Source organism: Balaenoptera physalus (assembly GCF_965194825.1).
Source record: "Balaenoptera physalus genome assembly, chromosome: 13".
In the NCBI taxonomy this organism is placed as follows: domain Eukaryota; kingdom Metazoa; phylum Chordata; class Mammalia; order Artiodactyla; family Balaenopteridae; genus Balaenoptera; species Balaenoptera physalus.
Window position 1 is genome coordinate 96,830,683 of NC_138892.1, and position 18,759 is coordinate 96,849,441.

Here is an 18,759-nt window from a genome sequence, read left to right on the forward strand (position 1 = left end):
ACCTGGCAAATATTTTCTTGAAAATAAACCAAATACGGCAGTCACTTCAAAGAAAACGACCAACAGTATTTATTGGCAATAATAAAATTTGAGTTTTAAAAAACAAAAATTAGAACTTTGGAAAATACGTCTACCTGCCACTGAGGGCAGGACAGCTTCCCAAATCTTTAAAGACTTGTCTGAGAAGAACTGACAGTGAAATAAATAAATATGATTTAAAAAAAATATTTATTAATGAAATGTGTCAACATTTGGAAGACTTAGAAAACTCAGTGAATATTTTCCAAATGATCAATGATATTAGTAAAAGATCCATCCAAGTACAAGACAGACAAATGAATTTTAATGAAAAATTTAGAAAAGTTTATTGGTGTGGTTTCTGATTCCACTTTGCAACTAACCTTTAAGAAACTACTACTTGCTGTATCAAAGAAGAATATCCACAATTCACTAAAAGGGCTAGGCCTTTTCCAACTACATATTTGTATGAGGCTGAATTTTCCTCACATATTTCAACTATAACAACAAATTGCAACAGATTGAATGCAGATGCAGATATGAGAATCCAGGTATCTTCAGCCATCTTAATGTTTTAAGTGAGGTATAAGAGATTTATAAAAATTTAACACAATAACACTCTTTTTCCTAATTTTTTTAAAGCTTGGAAAAGAGCTACTTTTCATCAAAACATGTTACTTATGGTCCATAATATAGGTTTGTAATCATTTTAAAGTGAATAAATAAACATTTAAAAATTTTATGTTTTAATTTTCACCATAGTAAATATCAATTAATACACCCACATGAACAAAGCTCTTTGGATTCTTAATAATTTTTAAGATTATAAGGGGATGTGAAGACCCAAAAGTTTGAGAACCACTACAGTAGAGATCTGAATTTCTGTATTTTCATGCATATCCGCGATCCTGATTTTTAAATAAACTTTGTGCTTAGCACTCAGTTTTACATAACTGTGCTCAGTTTCTTAGTCCATTTCAACCTCAAAAGAACGAAAGAAAAAAGAACCAAAACCTTCAATTCCTAAGAAAATGTATTTCAGTGTTAAGAATATTACCTGTATTCACAGGGGTTTGAAAGGATGGCGGTGTGCTCTCGCTTATATTTCTTTTGGACTCCAACATCTGTCTCACTGTGTTTGCATTTCTATGAAATATATATACACACAAATGGTCACTTGATACGTCATTCTAGGGGATATCTATTTATGTATAGAGAAAGTAGTGGCCCCTTGGAAAAAAGGGTGGCTAGACTTGGTTATTAAAGCATTAAACTGAGAGTGAATGCAGTGAAGCAAAGCTGGCACAAAGACTTTGGAATGTTGGGGTCTACAGAATTAGGGGAGTGTCTTCCTTCTATATTCTATGTCCTCAATACTTTAACCTGAGAACCAAATGTAGGTCCGAATATCTGCACACATTAGATTTTATCACCCCTGACGAAAGCATTTCTCAATTAAGATAATACTGTTTAACACAAGTCGTTAAAGAAAGCCTTATAATAAATTAGCAAAATCAATATCCATAGGTGAACAATTACAACAAAGCAAAAAGGAAGCAAATATACTTAATCCAGTATACCAAACACTTATCTTTACATAAATACACAGAATCACATTCCAAGATTTTTCTGCAAAGAAAATCAGAACTTTGTTCTCTTAATTAAAAACTTGATAAATAGACTGTTTACAATTCTCACCTGTAGGGCACACTGTTATTGCTGCCGACATCAACTATGGACTTTCCTGGTGATACAGGTGGGTTTGGTGGATTCTGGGGGAGAAAAATACCAAGGTAAAATAAAACCCAATTCACAAGAGATCTTTAAAAATAAGACCTTTAAATGCCTTGTCAATATGTTATCTGTTATTTCTATAATATAGTGGAAAATCTTACTGAGAAAACAATTTAAATCTTGGCATTGCCACTTGTTAAGCCCCTTACACAAATTGCTTAGTCTACTGACACAACTGCTTATCATATGAAAAGTGAATAGAATAATTCTTAAACCTCAGTTTTTGATATGAGTAAATAAAATAGAGAATATGAAAGCTTATATGCTCTAACGGTTCAGTAAACATTAATATGAATCTAAAGAATAATTAGACACTCATTCAATAAATATCTAGTGAATGCCTACTATATATCAGGCAGATCAGGCAACGATTACACGCAGAAACTCAACAAACAAGGTAAGTATTTATTTTTCCCCAGAAGTAACTGATTGCCAATTAAGTGGTATCCTAGGTCACAAATCAAAATTATTTTTACAATTTTTGTTTAAAAAATAAATACTTGCCACTACTTGACTTACAATTTCACTTAAAGATGTCCCAATTCTAAACTTCAGAACAAACTAATTTAACCCTTTTCTGCTCCCCAAAACAGGGAATATAGAAAGAGAGTTCTAATATTTATATGCTAATTACCATTATTTGGGCCTCCATCATTAATGACACTATCATCATTTATTTCTTAAATTGAGAAAAATAAATAACTCTACTCAAGAGTTAATTAAGTATAATAATAATACACATAATATTAAACAAAAGGTGGTAAGTGCTTAGGATCACATCAAGCAGATGCCACTAATCACTCTTCTCAACAACAAATATATCTTGCTGCTTTTTATAGGATAAAAGGATGATCTTAACCAAACAGTATAGTGTTGTACTAGTTATCTGTGTAGAGGAGACAAAAGATAAAGAATTAAGATAAACTGTTCTAACCTGGCTGTGGACGCAAAAACATTTGAAATAAATAGAAAAGCAAATGAAAGTAACACTGTAGTATCACTTGAAAAAGTTTAAAATTTTTAGGGGAAAGAAATGCATCTTCTAACAAGTCTTTGAGTAATTAGTACACTCAAAATAGTTAAAATGAAGGTAAACAACATTTCAGGGAAAACAAAAAAACAAAAAAGGAGCAGTATAAGCATAATAAATAAGTATAACAGGGCTTAGAGTCATCAGATGGAGGACCTTAAACACTACAGTATGGTGACATCAGCAAGATGGCAGAATTGGAAATCCTATACCTTCCTTCCCTCATGAAGACAATGATTTAGCAATATAAGAACCAAATTTCACTTGTAAGAAGTCCAGAGGGGCTTCCCTGGTGGCGCAGTGGTTGAGAATCTGCCTGCCAATGCAGGGAATACGGGTTCGAGCCCTGGTCTGGGAAGATCCCACATGCCGCGGAGCAACTAGGCCCGTGAGCCACAGTTACTGAGCCTGCGCGTCTGGAGCCTGTGCTCTGCAACAAGAGAGGCCGTGGTAATGAGAGGCCCGCGCACCGCGATGAAGAGTGGCCCCCACTTGCCGCAACTAGAGAAAGCCCTCGCACAGAAATGAAGGCCCAACACAGCCATAATAAAATAAATTTAAAAAGAAAAAAGAATGAATGAAGAAAATATTAAAAAAAAAAAAAAAAGAAGTCCAGAAACCTGTTGAGAGATTATAGAACCCCAAGTGAAAGCAAGCCCCAAAAGAGATATATGGTAGTGGGTAGGAAAGTCTGCTGCTCTTACCCACCATACCCCATCCCCTTCCTCACACAGTGTGGTGCAATCAAGAAATAATTCCCAACAACTGTCCTCTCCTTTGGGAAGGAAAGAGAAGAGTGGAATTTGCATGCAATATTCTGGCTTTTTGGGGTACTGATAAGGCACTGGCTTCAGTCTCACCTGACTTGGATAAAGCAGCACAAGTTGGATGTCTGGGGACTAGATGAGAACAAAGGTGAACCCCTTGGCTTGGTACCAAACCAGAAAAATTGCAATAACACAGACAGACAACAGGGGTAACTCCAATATCATGGCTTGCTAAAGCAGCAGCAAGACTGCAATATGGAAAGTAGATACCAGGTGAGGGATGGGAAGTTCCCAAGTAGAAATAGATAAACCTCTTCAGATGGGAGATACATGCACAAGCTCCAAGAAAATGCATCTTTAAAAATAGGTTTGCGAGGACACCAGAGTATCTACCCAGACTGACTAGTAAAGGGCTTCATCTGTATAAAGATATTCCAAAAAGATGGGGAGGGTATTTTTTCAAATGCCCTAATTTCAACAAAAGAGAACCAGACATACAAAAAAAACAGGGAAATATGGATCAATCAAAGAAATAAAATTCCAGAAACTGAAGACACAGATCTATGAACTACCCAACAAAGAATTCAAAATGACTAACATTAAGATGCTCAATGAGATAAAAAAGAACAGACAGAAAACGAAATGAAATCAGGAAAAAAATGCAAGAAGAAAAAGAAACTTTATAATAGGACCAATAGAAATTCTGAAGCTGAAGAATACAATAAATGAATTGAAACCTTTACCAGAGGGGATCAAAACCAGACTGTATCAAGTAGAATAAAGAATCAGCACACCTGAAGACAAGTCACTTGAAATTATTGAGTTAGAGCACCAAATAGAAAAAAGAATGAAAAAAGTAAAGACAGACTAAGGGATTTATTAGACACCATCAAATGGACCAATATACAAATTTGGGAGACCAAGAATGAGAAGAAAGAAAGTGGGCAGAAAGCCTACTTAAATAATGGCCAGAAACTTCCCAAATTTGAGGGGAAAAACTGACAAATTCAAGAAGGTGAAAAGCTTCCAACTGGAATTAACTCAGAGACCTACACTAAGAAACATTATAGTCAAGCTGTCAAAAGTCACAAAGATTTTAAAAGTAGCGAGAGAAAAATGACCCATCACATTTAAGGCAGCTTCCATAAGATTATCAATGGTTTTCTCAGCAGAAACCTAGCAGGCCACAAGGGAGTGGAATGACATATTCAAAGTGCTGAAAGAAAAAAACTGCCAAGCAAGAATACCATAACCAGCAAAACTATCATTCAAAAATGAGGGCAAAATTAAGATTTTCCCAGTAAATAAAAAGCTGATGGCATTCATCACCACTAAATCCACCATACAGGAAACGCTAAAAGGAGTCCTTCAAGTAGAAATGAAAGGACACTAGACAGCAACTTGAAAGCAAATGAAAATATGAAATTCTCTGGTAAGAGTAAATACACAAACAAATGCAGAATCCTGCATTATACTGTAAAGTTGGTGCAAAAATCACATAATTCTGGTACAGAATTTAAGTATAAAATATAATTGTAAGTCTATGTTAAAGTATACACAATACAGAAAGATATAATGTATGATATCAATAACATAAAGTGGTGGGAGGAAAGATGTGACTGAAGTTGTTACTAGTTTAAAATAGGTGTAAACTTAAGATATTTTATGTAATCCCCATGGTAATGACGAGAAAATACCTATAGAAGATACACAAAAAAAAATGAGAAATGAATTAAAGCACTGACACTACTAATTAAAAAAATAAACAAAACACACAGGAAGTAAACAAAAAATGAAGACAAACAAAACAGCTCCAAGACAAACAGAAAATATTCAACAAAATGGCAGTAATAAGTTTGTCCCTACAATAATTACTTTAAATCCAAATGGGTTAAATTCTCCATAGAAAGACATACTCTGGCTTAATGGATTCAATAAAACAACAACAACAAAACAAAAACAAAAAAAACCAAGGTCCTGCTATATGCTGTCAACAAGAGGCACACTTTAGGTCTAAAGACACAAACAGGCAGAAAGTAAAAGTAAGGAAAAAGATATTCCATTCAAATGATAAGCAAAACAAAGTAGAGGTGACCATACGTATTTAAGACAAAATGAATTTGAAATCAAAAACTATTACAAGAGACAAAGAAGAACACTATATAATGAAAAGTCAACTGACAAGATATAACATTTATAAATATATATGGACATATCATCTATGCCCCCAAATATAGGATGTAAAAATTGGTTTTTTTTTAACAGAAAACCAGAAACACCATAATAGTAGGAGTCTTCAGTATATCATTTTATATAATGGATAGATGTTCCAGACAGAAAATCAGTAAGGAATCCCTAGAAATGAACAAGACTAAAGATCAAACAGACAAATGTAGAAATTTTCACCCAACACACAGTCTTCTCAAGCACACACAGAACTTTCTCCAGTATAGATCATATATTAGGTCACAAAACGAGCCCGAACACATTTAAAACGATGAAAACTATACCAAATATCTTTGTGAATCACAATGGAATAAAACTTGAAATCAACATCATAAGGAAAATGGAAGAAAGTCACAAATATGTGGAAAACTTTTAAAAATCCAGTGAGTAAAATAAGAAATCACAACGGATACTAGAGGATATCTGAGATATACGTAAACAAAAACACAACATACTAAATTTATGGGAAAATTGATGCAGCAAAAGTAGTACTAAGAGAAAAGTTTGTGGTGGTAAATGCTTACCAAAAAAAAAAACACAAACCTCAAATCAATGGCCTAACTTTACACCTCAAGGAACTAGAAAAGAAAAAAACAAGCTAAACTCCAAGTTATAAGAAGGAAGGAAACAATAAAGATTACAGCAGAAATAAATGACATAGAGAATACAAAATCAATAGAAAAAAAATTTTAATTGGTAAAACCTTATCTAGATTATTACCTAAGAAAAAAGAAAGAAGGCATAAATAAACAAAATCATATATGAAACAGGAGGCATTATAACTGATGTCATGGAAAGAGAAGGATCATAAGACACTACCGTGGCAACAAATCGGATAATCTAGAAGAAATGGATAAATTCCTAGAAATATGCAACCTACTAAGACTGAATCAAGAAGAAATTAACTTGAACAGACCTAAACAAGTACAGAGATTGAATCAGTAATCAAAAACATCCTAACAACCAAAAAAGTCAAGTACCAGATGGCTTCACTGGAGAATTTACCAGACATTTAAAGAAAATCAACAACAGCCCTTCTCAACTCTTCCAAAAAATTGAAGTGGAGGGAACACTCCCAAACTCAATTTATGAAGCCCGCATCATCCAGATACCAAAGCCAAAGACACCAAAATAAAAGAAAATTACGGGCTAATATCCCTGATAAACATATATACAAAAATTCTCAACAAAATGCTAGCATATAAAATTCATCAGCACGTTGAAAAGAATTATACAACATGGCCAAGTAGGATTTATCCCTGGAATACAAGGATAGGTCAACATATGAAAAACAATCAGTGTAACACTCCACATGAAAAGAATACAGGGGAAAAAACCCACATGATCGTCTCAATTGTTGCAGAAAAAGCATTTGACAAAATTCAACACCTTCTCATGATAAAAACACTCGACAAGTTAGGAAACCACCCAATATTAAAAAGACCATGTGTCAAAAGCCCATAGCTAATATCAAACTCAATGGTGAATAACTGAAAGCTTTCCCTCTAAGATAAGGAAAAAGGTAAGTTTGCCTGCTCTCACCAATTTCTTCAACATGGCACTGGAAGGGCCTCACAAGAGCAATTAAGCAAGAAAAATACATAAAAGGCAGCCAAATCGAAAGGAGTAGAAGTATCACTGTTCACAGACGACATCTTATATTTAGATAACCCTAAAGAGGCCACACAGACATGAAAAAAGTCTGAACTAATAAATGAATTCAGCAATGCTACAGGATAGAAAATCAACACGAAAAATCACTTACATGTGGAATCTAAAAAATAAGACAAACTAGTGAATACAACAAAAAAGAAACAGACTCATAGATATACAGAACAAACTAGCGGATACCAGTGAGGACAGGAAAGGGGAGAGGGGCAAGATAGGGATAGGAGATTAAAAGGCACAAACTATTATGTATAAAATAAATAAGCTACAAGGATATATTGTATAGCTCAGGGAATATAGCCAATATTTCATAACAACTATAAAGGGAGTATAACTTTTAAAAATTGTGAATCACTATGTTGTACACCTGAGATTTACATAATATTGTAAATCAACTATACCTCAACAACAAAAAAGAAATCCGATGTACGTCTATATACAAACAATGAGCAATCTGAGAAAGAAATTAAGACAATAATCCCATTACAATATCACTAGAAAGAATAAAATATTTAGGAGCAAACTTAACCAAGACAGTAAAAGACCTTTACACTGAAAACTACAAAACCTTGCTGAAAGAAATAAAGGACACAAATAAATGGAAAGACATATTCATGGGGATTGAAAGACTTAATACTGTTAAAATGTCCATCCTATCCAAAGCAGTCAAAAGTTTCAATGCAATCCCAACCAAAATCCCTGTCATTTTTTGCAGAAGTAGGAAAAAGCATTCTAAAATTCATATGGAATCTCAAGAAACCCTGAATTGCCAAAACAATCTGAAAAAAGAACAACGCTGAAGGCTTCATACCTCCTGATTTTAAAAGCTACAGTAATCAAAACAGTTTGGTGCTGGAATATAGACAGACACATACACCTGTGAAACAGAATAGAGATCCCAGAAATAAACTCTTATGTATACACTCAAATGATGTTCTACAAGGGTGCCAAGGCTACACAATGGGGAAATGACAGTCTTTTAACAAATGGTGTGAAAACTGGATATGCAAATGCAAAAGAATGAAGTTAGACCATTAAACCATACACAAGAATTTATTCCAAATGGATTAAAGACCTAAATGTAAAACCTAAAACTATGAAATTCCTAAGAGAAAGCATAGGGGGAAGCTTCATGACAGTGGATTTGGCAACAATTTCTTGGATCATAGCAAAGGCAACAAAAGCATAAAAAGACAAAGGAGATTACATCCAACAAAATTTTCTGCACATGAAAGGAAACAATCAACAGAGTGAAAAGGAAACCTATGTAATGGGAGAAAATAACTACTGCAAATCATGTATCTGGTAAGGCGTTAATATCCAGAACATATAAAGAACTCCTACAAATTAACAACTAAAACACAAGTAACCAGATTTTAAAATGGCCAAAGGCCCTGAATAAACATTTCTCCAAAGAAAATATGCAAAATGACCAACAAGCATATGAAAAGATGCTCAGCATCACTCATCAGAGAAATGCAAATCAAAACCACATTGAGATACAGCCTCACATCCATTAGGGTGGTCACTATCACAGAACAGAAAAAAACAAGTGTTGGCAAGAATATACAGAAATTGGAACCCTTGTGTCCTGCTGATGGGAATGTAAAATGGTGTGGCTGCTAAAGAAAAGTCTGGAGGATCCTCAAAAAAATAATCACAGAATTACCATATGACCCAGCAATTTCACTTCTGGGTATATATATCCAAGACTTTGATCTCAAAGAGGTCAAAGAGGTCACACCAGTGTTCATTGCAGCATTATTCATAAGAGCCAGGAGTTGAAAGCAGCCCAAATATCCATCAATAAATAAATGGATAAAGAAAATGTGGTATATACATACAATGGAGTATTATTCAGCCTTAAAAAAAGGAAATCCTGTCACATGCTGTAACATAGATGAACCTTGAGGACATAATGTTTTGTGAAATAAGGTAATCACAAAACAACAAATACTGTATGACTGCACTTATGAGATATCTAGAGTAGTCAAAATCATGGAAACAAAGTAGAACAATAGTTTCCAGGGGTTAAAGGGGAGGGGAAATGGGAATTGTTCTATGGGTACAGTTTCAGTTTTGCAAGATGAAAAATTTCTAGAGATCTGTTACACAACAATGTTAACACAGGTAACACTACTGAGTTGTAGAGTTAAAAATGGTAAATTTTATGTTAACTATTTCTATCATAATTAAAGTAAAAAGAATTTAAGATATTTTTTAATAAAAAAATTGAAATGTAGGATTTAGATTCAATCTAAAATTTGTTTGAGAATCAATTATAAGTCATTGATTTTCATAGATAAAGGATGAGAAATATCTTGATATTTATTTTACAGTAAAAAACTAGAAAGGATGAAAGTTAAAGGTATCAGTCATAGAGCAGTAAAATAGATTAGATTATGCGTGTGGTCTTAATAGCAAACTGCCTATGAGGATTTTCTATTCTTTCAGAAATTAACAGGAAATGTTTCAAGACAAACCTGAATAGTGGGGTTCACTATTAACTGGTTAATATCAGAGGACCAAGGAACAAATCTAAATAGAAGAAAAGCATCTGAAGTGTCATTGTTTATTTTTGTAAGGGGGATAAAGTTCTAAACATTCTTTCTATATGTCTTATTTTTAAAACATAGCAAGACACAGATGTAAAAGTACAGTGGATACCATAATTAAAGAGAATTAAACATGAAAGAACAAATCTTTGAAATTTCTAGAAATCTCTCTCACAAGAAGAAAACATTAACAAGAATGAGTTAGAAAGATGTCCAAGTTTTGAAATTTAAAATTGGCCTTATTCACAAACTAAAGAAGGAAGGAACAAAATTTGAAAAACTGAATACTACACCTTAACATTTCCTTCAAGTGCCACACATACTAACTGTCCAAATTAATCTTTTCCAATCTTTAGGAATTACACAGTATTTATCCTTGTTTCCATACCAGTTGTAGCCCTTCAAGACAAACTTTTCAGGGATTGTAATATTTTCATTTTTATTCCTTAAGGTCTCTGCCTATCTTCTTTAACTAAACAAACAAGAACTGGTAAGTAGTTTTGAGAACAAATTTGATATGCACAAACACTGGAAAAGTACACGGTGGGCAGCACTGCTTAGTTCAGACACAGGATGAAAGGAAAAAATGGAAATTCATATTGCACAAAACAATGGAAAAATTTCAAACCTCTATATTTCATTGATGCATAGCAAATAAAGGTTAAACAAAGATTTATACCAATTTTCTAATATAAGAAATAAAACAGCTTAGTTTTTATACTGTGACAAAAAAACAAAGCTGAGAAAGTGGAGTTTAAAATCAGAGAATTAATTACATCATCGAAGAGGACCATAATTTAAAAATCTTTGGCTGTGGCCAAATGAGGGTTTGATGAGACTAACCTGTGTAAACAAAGATAAAAACTATCAGTTGTTCAAGAAAAGAGAGAAATCAGAGCTTAAAAAGTTTAGTTAAAAGAATACAGAGATGCAGAACAGATTAGTAGTTGCCAGGGTACAGGGAGTGAGGGTAGGGTTAAGGCAAGGTTGAAACTATAAAAGAACAGCATGAGGGAGTCCCTTTATGGTGAGGGAACAGTTCTGTATCTTGACGGTGGTGGCAGATTATATAAATCTATACATGAGATCAAACTGCGTAGAAATACACACACACACACACACACACACACACAATTAATTCATGTAAAAACTGGTGGAAACTGGTAAGGTCTACAAAACTATTTAGTAGAATTGTACCAATTTCTTGGTTTTGATATTGTACTACAATTATAGAAGATTTCACCATTGGGGGAAGCTGAGTGAAGGGTTCATAGGAGTCTACGCATTATTGTTGCAACTTCCTGTGTATCTATCATTATTTCAAAATAAATTTTGTTTTAAAAAGTCAAGTAAAGAAGATATGAAAATGATTCAAGACAGAAAAATCCTACAGTGATAATGACTACCACTGAAATAATTACTATTGGCAATTACTATGTCCCAGGCAATGGAGGTAGCAAGACACAAAGAAATGTAACTTGCTCAAATGATTAAAAAAAAAAAAAAAAAAGAAGAGGAGGAAAAGAAAGAAATTCAACTAAAAACAATACTGCAATATACAAGTGCTATACTAAAAATACATATTACTGAATAACTAAGGAAACAACAAAAGCAAAAGTGTGACTACAGACTACAGTTTGTGTGCTATGCTATGACGCTTGGACTGAACTACATGGGGGAGAAGAGGAAGAGGAGAACCAGGCTACTTGAGGCAGTGTAATACTAAAACATTTTGGAGGAAATAATAGTCTAGACTAGGACGCTGGCAAGTACAGGCATACCTTGTTTTATTGCACTTCGCAGATACTGCATTTTTTACAAATTGAAGGTTTGTGGCAACGTGCGTCAAGCAAGTCTATAGGTACCATTTTTCCAACAGTATTTCCTCACTTTGTGTCTCTATGTCACATTTTTTGGTAATTCTTGCAATATTTCAATATTTTATATTATTATTATATTGTTATGGTGATCTGTGATCAGTGATCTTTGATGTTACTGTCATTGTTTTTTGTTTTGTATTTCTTAATTAAGGTATGTACATTGTTTTTTTAGACACAATGCCATTGCTCACTTAATAGACTATAGTGTAGCGTAAACATAACTTTTACTTTTTTTTAACAAAAAAATTTTTTACAAATTTGTGACCCGCTTTATTGCAATGATCTGGAACTGAACCTGCAATATCTCCAAGGCATGCCTGTATGTGAAAAGAGAAACATGGTAAGGCAAATCCCCAAAACATAATTTTAAAGATGGATAGAAAATACAATTTCAAGAATGCCTTATATAAATAGATTAATATGTACTGATGTATGAAAACAGTGAGGATTAGAAACGGTTAATAATTAGTTCTAGAGCATCAGCAGCTCTGGAAACAACATGCAGGAAGTGCACAGCATGAAAGCAAATTTCAGACCTGTAATAAAGAAAGAGTTTCTTCCTAAATCAGCACTTCTTAATATTACCACTTAAGGCTAAATATTAATTATGCAAGAATAGAAATTCTTACTTCTTGTCTCTTCTTAAGATCTTCTTTGGCTGCTCCAAAGCGTTTGGTTAACCTGGCTATCTTGGCCTAAAAAGAGCAAAAACGAGACGGAAATCAAATGGCATTATAGTATTAAAAAGGAACCCATGCATACATAACAAGAAACCCACAGGTAATAGGATCCTCAGAAGATAGCTAACAGCAAAGAAAATAAGGCAAGTTGACTGTAAAGCATATATTTGAAAAATACAGAAAATCGTAACAAAAACGTAAACACTCTTAATTTTATAAGATTGGCTTTTTCCCTCCTTGAACTGTGGATGTTTGCTCACAAACCAGTGTATTTCTGAACATGTGTGCTTGCGTTTGTTATTTTTTAACACAGTTGTAACCACACTTAATTTTCTCACTGAGAAGTGTACAGTAAGCATATCTATAAATCCCTTACTTATAGTACATAGGAGTATATGTATAATATATTGAATCATTAGTTATACAGTCTCTCCTACTGGATGTGTTCAATTGTTTCTTAACTAACTGCTGCAGTCAAATAACATGCAATTAATAATTTTGTTCTTTCAGATTACTTACTTAAGCTACATTCACAGAGGTGGAATTCCTGAGACAGAGTATATTTTTAAGGCTCCTATCTAAATGCTTTTCAGACAGGCTTTGTTAAGTTACACTTTCAATAGCAATGTATATAAATGTTCACATGATATTACTCTTTGAAGTGTTTAATTTCATATTGTGTTAACCTTTAATAAACTGACAAAAATGTTACCTTCTTAGTGTTAACATTTGTCAGTGAGATTATTTTATTAATCATTTGTACTGCTTATTAAACACTGCCTGATCACATATTTTGCCCACATACATATTCATAAAAATTTAATACCAGAGGCAGAAAGGAAAAAAATAGAAAATTACCCCATCACCACATGAATATTTTCTTTGTATTTATTTCCTTTAAGTCTTTTACTAAGGCATTGCTATGATACTCAATTGTTTTTCTTGTTGCTGCTGCTGTCATTTTATGATAAATATATTTTTAAGAATTTTAAACTTCTGAGTGCGTTCATGAGGCCTGCCTAAGGAAGTGCTCTTCCAGATAATTTCAATTAGCCAATACAATCATATCATAAAAAGAAAATATTATTTACTTTTAAAACCTTCTTTCCCAATATAGTCACTTCTACAGGAGACCCCAAAACTTAAAAGTATTCAAGTCCACCGATATGGGCTAGGCAATCAATTACCTATGACTCCCAAGGTGAAGATTTTCCTCAGGACTTAATTATTTATGCATATTATTAACACCCAAGGACATGTACAGCACAATTTTTTAAATTCTTAATATGGATTTACCTTCCTGTAACTAAAATATTTCAAGTAATTTTTTCAAGAAAGGTATATGAGAAAGTGTTTTCTGTACTCCAACTTATACAAGAATGTCTTTCATTTTTTCTTTTGGCAGGCTATCTGGTAGGTATTCTATAAATTGCATAATATGTATAGTATTATTATTTGCCCTTAAAAATGAAAGCAAATTTAAAACATTATTTTGTATATGTTATATATGGGGAAAGGTCTAGAAGAATAAACACCAAAGTTAACGGTGGTTACCTCTAGAGGCTATGATTGGCAGACAGTGTAAAGAGAGCTTCAATTTCATGTCATATACATCTATAGTATTCAAATATTTCTTAAAAAAAATTTTTTTATCACTTCAAAATTTAAACTACTGGCAGAGGAAAAAAATAACAAAATTTAGACACAGACATGTTTTCTTCTGCCATTTCATATTATAAAAAAGAAATCAAAGAGCAGACTTTTTGTGTTGTTTTAATCTAGGGAAACTACAATTTTTTAATTATAATTCAAAATATCTATCATAATATGTCTAAGATTGGGTCTCTTTTTCTGGCAAGTATTCTGTGAGATCTTTTAAAAACTCCATAAACAAGTCATTTTTTTAGTGAAGGAAGGTAATATTCTATTACTATATCTTTGATTACTACTACTATTTCATTTGCTTTTGGTTTCTTAGGCACATCTATCATTTCTTGTATAACGGCACAATGGTACCTGTTTAAATAAAAGTTGCATAAATTGTTGGGATTCAGACACACTGGGGCCTTGTTTAGCAAACTATGCAAACCAAGAATTTCTTTGTTATGTACCAAGGAATATCTCAGGAAATAATTCTGTGTGGAAAAAAAAAAGTAATCGTACATAGTTTGCCTAATAACAAATATTAGCACTCAAAAAAGCTACTAAATAAACAGACACATGGTATTCATTATTCAAAACTGTCTCTTGGATTAGGCAGCCACAGATTTACTCGTTGAGGGAGGTGAGTGGGAGGAGAGACTGAAAGAAAAAACTGAAAAAGCTATTTTCAGTTAAAACTACTTAAAATGGCATTTTATAAATCATAACCAATGGAACACTGGATTCCAGAGTGTGTTTGACAGCTTTTCCATAAATAATCCAGTTGAAATTTTGAGTATCCTGAATTTGCATAGTGATTTGAGAGGAATCAAGTCTTCCTATCCAGGAACATGGTATATCACTGTTGACTCATGTTTTCTTTTTCTGTCCATTTTCTTCATAATGGTCTTGAAATTTTGTTTTTCGGTTTATTCTTAAGTATTTTCTTATTTTTAAATGTCTACCATATGTGAAACCTTTTTCTCATTACAATTTCCCACTGGTTGTTGCTGATGTACAGCAAGGCTACTAGAATATGTTTTCCTTTTATCAGTTAGTTGCTAAGCATTACAGTTTATCATTTACCATTATTACTCCTCATTCCTTTTTCCTGTTTTTATTTTATTGCCCTAACACCAAAGTTCTAAATAGCAGCACAGATAAGGCATCCTTGTCCTATTCTTAACTCTAATGGAAATATTTCCAAAGATCCACTATTAAATATGATATTTATAACAGGTTTCTGATAATCTTTATGAGATTTAAGGTACTTCCCTCCTATTTTTTCCAACAGCTGGTCAGTTTTAGCAAATCCTTGTTTGGTATCTACTGAGATGATCACACAATTTACATCCTTCTTCTGTTAGTACAGTGAAATATAATGGTTAATATTGAACCAGCCTTACATTCATGAGAGAAACCAATGCTGGAAAATAAAACTGGCCTATATTTGTTCTTTTCTTATGCCACAGAATTCCACAGTTGGGTGTGCTTCATGAAATGAGGCCTCATCTTTTCCTATACTCTGGAAGTGTTTATATGAGAAGTGAATTACCTGTTCCTCAAATGTTTGTCAGAATTTTCTGGCAAGGCTTTTGGGGCCGAATGATTTCTTCAGAAACAGATCTTTCACTACAAGTGACTACAATTTTAACAGAGTTTCTCATAATTTTCAGCTTTCTACTTTCTTCTTAGATTAAATGGACTTCATAGGTATAAGGTCATATATAATAATGTTCTCTTACTTAAAGAATCTCCTCTAGATCTTTATTTCTTGCCTTTTTGAATCCTTATACAGTTTATTTGTACTTACTCTTATTTGTAGATCAAAAATGTATCTACTTTTAAGGCTTTTCAATAAGCTTTTGTCTTTATTGCTCAATCTTCAAAAAGGGTCAGCTTTTTTGTTATTTCTATTAACTCCTTCCTCCTTCTCTGGGTTTTAGTTTGTTATTGCTATTTTTCCCTAGCAAAGGAGATGTACATATAATGCTTTTTTATTTTTGTTTGTTAGTAATAAATTAAAGTTATAAATTTCCCTTTGAATACTGCATCAGCTTTAACTTACAAGTTTTAATATGTAATGTATTATTATAGTTCTGACCTAAAGAGTTGAGAATGTCCATTTTTAAATTCCTCTTTGTAATTACCTGGAAGTATGTTTTGGGGGAAGGTACCATCTGGGAGAGGGGAAAAGCTAAATATCTGTCAATAATTTCTAATTTTATTACGACGGTGGTTAGCATTTTAAGACATTCTTAGAAATCACTACATTTCTAATGTGACAATGAATTAAAGATATATAAACCTAAAAATTATATATTTTCCTACTTAAAAAATAATAAAATTCATGGAAATAACTGGATTTACCTTACAATTTGACATCTCTGAAAAAGTGAAAATACATAAAACTTTTTCAAGATTCAGAAAGCAACAATCCTTAAACTAACACAGAAAATAATTATATAATGAATTCTCCATATAGTCCAATGTTGACAATATTTTCAGCTCTTATAAAATATGTTTAGTACACAGAAAATAAGCTAATAATTACAAACAGGCTTTATGGACAAAAGTCATAACACACAGTGAACTATTATTTAAAACTTAAAAATGACTTTAATCAAGAACTAGCCCATTGAAAAACTACATAAGAATGACAACTAATTTGAAAATCCATAAAAATCTAACTTCCTTTACCTACAGAGAAATTTATACATTAAAAATTATAGCAGAATAGAGACCTTCATGAGCGTTCCTTCTAGAGGTAAAGTCCACATTATTCAATTCTATCTTCTTACCACAGTTTTTAATGTATGGTAAATTTTTATACTTATGGCAAAGGATCACAAGTCCTTTAAAAGTCTATTTTTTTGTAACTGCAGTGTTAAAAAAAAGAAGAAGTCACTAATACTAAAATTAATAATATTAAATTATGTATTCCTTAAAGCAAAATACCTACTAAGCCACTGGTGATTAATTATTTGCTTTCAATTGTGTTCTGACTTTGAATGTTATAAAACTCATACTGGATTCTGCCAAAGGAAGTCAGGTATAATAAACGAATATATATGCATATCAGGAAGATGTACTCATCTACTGCTATGATATGAGATACAGAAGTACTATATACACACTGCAATATTTTCAAATAATTTATTGTCAGCTCTACCTAAAAAATAGTAAATTATTTAACAAAATACATAATTATTTGCTGAAGCATATGATAAAGTAGGCTTTAAGTTGAAGAACTTGAAAACAATAATTATTAAAACACTGAAAGAGTTAAGTGACATCACCAAAAATGCCTGAGTGAGGAACTTCAGGGTTGTCTCTTCCCAAAAGCAACTAATTAGCTTGCAAGCATTGTTAGAATCAACTTTTGGAATCTACTCAAAAACTTAAAATAGCTAAGGGAAGACTTAGGGAATAATAAAGCTGCACTTTGCAGTATGACAGCAGTGGGGTCTTTTAAAATTGTCCTTTATGACTCCCCACACCCAGATCAGCAGCAGCTATAAGGATGACAGCTGGGATACCTGGAGTAAGTTATGAGTGCCACAGGAAGCAATATGCACCTTATTTTCTCTAGTAACTCCCTCAAGAACCAGCACAAAGCCTGGCCTTTGATTCACCCAAGTCTGAGTAATTCCCAAGGCTGGGGCAGCATTCCAGACAGATTTTCCCAAAAAGATTTAAAGGTGCTGGTATTGGCACAGCAGCTTGAGGCACAGAACAATTTGGACAAAGAATATAAAGAAAAGCCTGGGATGGAAAAGAGCAGAAAAAAGACACACAGCAAAAGGGGGCTTTAAAAGCTCTCACCCATGTCAGGAAATTGAGAAGAATATCTGAATGTCCAGGGCAGAATGCATGCTCAGAAATGGGCTGAAAAGACCCTAAGCTTTTACTTCTGACTGGCTTTCAGAGTCTGTGCAAGCAGGAAGGGAAGGATAAGGCAATTCTGATAAAGCAGGTTGTAAATGGCCTAGATTAAGTGTGGAAGGAGTGCCCCAACACAGCCAATCTGCAAAGACTTCGGAGAGTAATTTTTTTCCTTCTTTAGGCTCCAGGCATTTAAGGTAACTGTCAAAACACAAGCTGACCACTAAGCTAATAAAACATGGACTGTAGTGGTCACACACAATAATGAATACATACTTTCCAAAAATAGTTGAGAAAACTCACTAAGCAAGCAAACAACAAACCACAGCAAGCAGCAACAACAAACCCTGGACAGGAGGGGAAAACCTGATTTTCTGAACTGCCACGTTATAATATTCAAAATATCCAGTTTTCAACAATAACAACAAAAAAAATTAGGTGGTATACAAAGAAATAAATATGGTTTATTCACAGAAAAAAAAAGAATTAGCAGAAATATAGCTCAGGCATAGGACTTACTAGACAAAGACTTTAAACAGATGGTTTTAAATCTATTCAAAGAGCTAAAGGACACAACAGAAAAAGAATTTAAAAAAAAAAAAAGGAAAATAATGT

The 18,759-nt window shown here is 33.0% G+C and overlaps 1 protein-coding gene across 5 annotated transcripts in view; it reads right to left on the reverse strand.

Annotated features, from left to right (window-relative positions):
- Window positions 1–18,759, reverse strand: part of ATF7IP (activating transcription factor 7 interacting protein) — a 117,098-nt gene that overhangs the window by 26,582 nt on the left and 71,757 nt on the right. For all 5 annotated transcript variants that reach the window (XM_082421984.1, XM_082421987.1, XM_082421983.1 and 2 more), the window contains 3 exons: window positions 12,568–12,633; window positions 1,717–1,790; window positions 1,076–1,164 (listed from right to left, as the gene is read on the reverse strand). In XM_082421984.1, the coding sequence (XP_082278110.1) occupies window positions 1,076–1,164; window positions 1,717–1,790; window positions 12,568–12,633 (229 nt within the window). The remainder of the gene's footprint in view (window positions 1–1,075; window positions 1,165–1,716; window positions 1,791–12,567; window positions 12,634–18,759) is intronic.